The sequence below is a fragment of the Trichechus manatus genome, unplaced genomic scaffold (assembly GCF_000243295.1).
Source record: "Trichechus manatus latirostris isolate Lorelei unplaced genomic scaffold, TriManLat1.0 scaffold00031, whole genome shotgun sequence".
NCBI lineage: Eukaryota > Metazoa > Chordata > Mammalia > Sirenia > Trichechidae > Trichechus > Trichechus manatus.
In genome coordinates, this window is record NW_004443967.1 from 10,288,196 (window position 1) to 10,289,425 (window position 1,230).

The following is a 1,230-nucleotide window of genomic DNA, read 5'->3' on the forward strand; positions in this document are numbered from 1 at the left end:
GAGGGATGGTTTAGAATATTGTTTTTCTCAGTGGAAATGTTCTCGGCAGGACAGTTCCTTCTTGTGCAGGACTGTCGTGTGCATTGCATACCGTGTAGCATCCTTGGTCTGTGCCCACTAAATGCCAGCTGCATTCGCCAGGCACTGGGACAACTAAAAATGCCCCCACTCGTTTTTGAATGCTCCCATTTAAGAACCACGGGTTTAGGTAATATTTATGCTGAGACACAGGACTAATATAACGTGTCTGGATTTTAGGGAATGTCATGATGTTTTAGAGCACATGGTTTAATAAAACTGATCCTACAGCCAGCATTCTCTCCATGTTAGGTCCTACCGTGAGGTGTTTTCTTTCTGCATGGATGTGTATGAACTTCTCTATGGCCATTGTCAAATCAGAAACATTTTCATTCCACGTAGCTCCTTTCTTACTCCTTGCTATGTTCTCTATTGTCCTTCTTACTCATCCACAATTTTTGTCAGGTATCCCAATTTCCAGTTGGAAGAAAAATGGACGAGTAGGCTTTCCTCTATAAAAATAAAATATTTGTATATGCCTTATTGTATATAATAGAACTCTCCAGAGAATCCCAAATTCATAGGACAGTTATAGGCCCAAGTGTCATTTTTGCTTTATCTTGATTTATAATAATTTTGTCTACAGAGTCAATTCATAATTAGTCTGTGGGGTTTTTCTACTCAGCATGTTTTTGGGAATCAAAGTCTAAGCAGCTTTTTTAAACCCACAGGTTTAAGGTCAATACTAACTGAAAATACTTTTTCTTTTCCTTTCTAAACAGGAATATTAAGAAAATCACTTTACCAAGTATTGGACGGTTTCGTCACTTTACCAATGAAACCTTGCTAGATATTTTGTTTTACAATAGCCCCACCTACTGTCAGAGAATTGTGGAAAAAGTGGGAATGGAGATAAACCGACTGTATGCGCTCTTCATGGGTCGGAACCCGGACTTCAAGGGAGGGGTCTCTGTGGCTGGTCATAGTTTAGGTAAAACTGTCAAATGTGCACATTTTAAACATAATTTTTGTTGAGCCATCACCGCTTTCAGTACGGTGACATTGTTAGGGTAAGATTTAGAGTTATAGATGGTAAATTTTATAAAGGGTAGAAGTTAATGCTTTGAGTTCAGATTCTGCCTTTACTATTCACTTCTGATACCACCTAGGGATGCTTTTGTATTTTATTCTGCCTCATGATTATCAAATGTT

General features: G+C 38.4%; 1 protein-coding gene across 1 annotated transcript in view; it reads left to right on the forward strand.

The window, feature by feature from the left end:
• Positions 1 to 1,230, forward strand: part of SEC23IP (SEC23 interacting protein) — a 52,104-nt gene that overhangs the window by 21,070 nt on the left and 29,804 nt on the right. The window contains exon 6 of the mRNA XM_023729878.1: positions 772 to 1,048. Within this exon, the coding sequence (XP_023585646.1) occupies positions 772 to 1,048 (277 nt within the window). The remainder of the gene's footprint in view (positions 1 to 771; positions 1,049 to 1,230) is intronic.